General features: G+C 57.2%; 1 protein-coding gene across 1 annotated transcript; it reads left to right on the top strand.

Moving 5' to 3' along the window:
• Positions 1-288: 288 nt before the first annotated feature.
• LOC114073645 (zinc finger protein 586-like) lies at positions 289-827 on the top strand (the record flags this gene model as incomplete). The annotated part of the gene is made up of 1 exon (XM_027911370.1): positions 289-827. A coding segment is annotated over one exon (539 nt), but the record flags the coding sequence as incomplete, so codon positions are not given.
• Between the last annotated feature and the right edge of the window lie 873 nt (positions 828-1,700).

Genomic DNA, 1,700 nt, shown 5'->3' with positions numbered 1-1,700 from the left:
TGGGGGCCAAATTTGGGGGGGATGTGCTTGGCCTTCCCTCTGGGCCGGAGTCAAATCCCCTGCCTGTCCTTCTTCCTTCCTGCCCCAGGCCCCGAGCTGAGGACGGAGAGCACGGAGGACAAATCCCCCCGGCAGAGCCTGGTGGGAGAGGCCGTTTTGAAGGGCTCCCCGGCGCAGGAAGGCAGCGGGGAGGAAAAGGCCCGGAGATGCCCCCGAAAGAGGGGCTGCAAAGCCAGCCCAGGGAGCTGTGAGGAGGAAAGAGCCGCCCTGTGCCGGGAAGGCGGCCGGAGCTTGAGCCGGAGCTCCGAGCTGGTGGTCCCTGAGCAGCCTCCCAGCAGGGAGAAGCCCTTCAGGTGCTTGGAATGTGGGAAGAGCTTCAGGGAGAGCTCCAAGCTCCTCAGGCACCAGCTCATCCACACTGGGGAACGGCCCTACACATGTAGGGAATGTGGGAAGAGCTTCAGGTACAGCTCCAGCCTCCGCACCCACACTGGGGAATGGCCCTGCAAGTGCAGGGAATGTGGGAAGAGCTTCACTGATAGATGCAGCCTGATCCAACACCAGTGCATCCACACTGGGGAACGGCCCTACAAGTGCTTGCAATGTGGTAAGAGGTTTCAGCGCAGCTCAACTCTCATCAGGCATGGGCAGGCACACACAGATGAGAGGCCCTTCCGCTGTACCGACTGCGGGAAGGGCTTCAACCGGAACTTCACCCTCATCAGGCACCGGCGCATCCACACCGGGGAGAGGCCCTACAAGTGTGGGGAGTGTGGGAAGAGCTTCAGCCAGAGAGGTAACTTGATCTCCCACCAACGGACACACCGGTAAGGAAAGCTCTAGGAGTGCCCTACCAGCGGGAAGAGCTTCGGCCGCTGCTCCCACCCCGAATGACCCCCCTGACGGTGAGGCAACCCCTGGAGTCCAGTGACTGTCAGTCCATCCCTTTCTACCAGAAAGGGCCAGTCCTCTTTGCCAGGGGCAGGTTGTGCCAACAGAACCCTTCTTGGGGGGTGTGTGGAGATTCCTGCCTTGGCTGGGACCCCCCAAGTTCACTGCTGGAGGTTGAGAGCAGAGATCTCGCCACGAGCGTTGGTCTGGGGGAGTTCCATCCCTCTCTAATTCATAATTCTTGCTTTGGTGCCAGCTTGAGTAGAATTGCTTCAACAATTGCTTTAGTGTAGAGCACTGTCCTGTGTTATGCTTTCCTACTGGTAGTTTTAGTGTTTCTATTGTGTAGTAAATAATTTTGATGAAGATCTTTTCTCTGATTCTTTGTAGCCTTAAATAATTCATTTCTATCAATAGATCTGATTTGCCATGATTAAAACCTCAGGAGCTCAGGGTGGGCCACCTCCCTTTCCCAGCTCCCCTGTGCCCAAAGATCCCCATGGGAATGTTGGATCTGCCAGACCACCCCCCATTTTCCACCCTTCTCCTTTTCCCTCCACTTTTTCATGGCCTTCAATCCCCAGCACTTCCAAAACAGATAAGGGGTTCCAACCCCCACATTTTTCCCCCCTCTCTCACCCCTTCCACATCATCCCCCCACCCCCCAATCCCCTCATGCTCAGTTTGGGGGTCCCACCCTGCCCTTTCCCCACTCTTTTCAACTTTCCCACCCATTTCCCATGAACCTCAGTCCCCCTCGCCCTCCACCTTTTGGGTGTCCCACTCCCCTCCCACTCAGTTTGGGGTCC

Source organism: Empidonax traillii, unplaced genomic scaffold, assembly GCF_003031625.1.
Source record: "Empidonax traillii isolate 1590-97213 ecotype Southwest subspecies unplaced genomic scaffold, ASM303162v1 scaffold7923:size13995, whole genome shotgun sequence".
NCBI classification, from domain to species: domain Eukaryota; kingdom Metazoa; phylum Chordata; class Aves; order Passeriformes; family Tyrannidae; genus Empidonax; species Empidonax traillii.
This window is presented reverse-complemented; position numbering and strand designations above follow the sequence as displayed.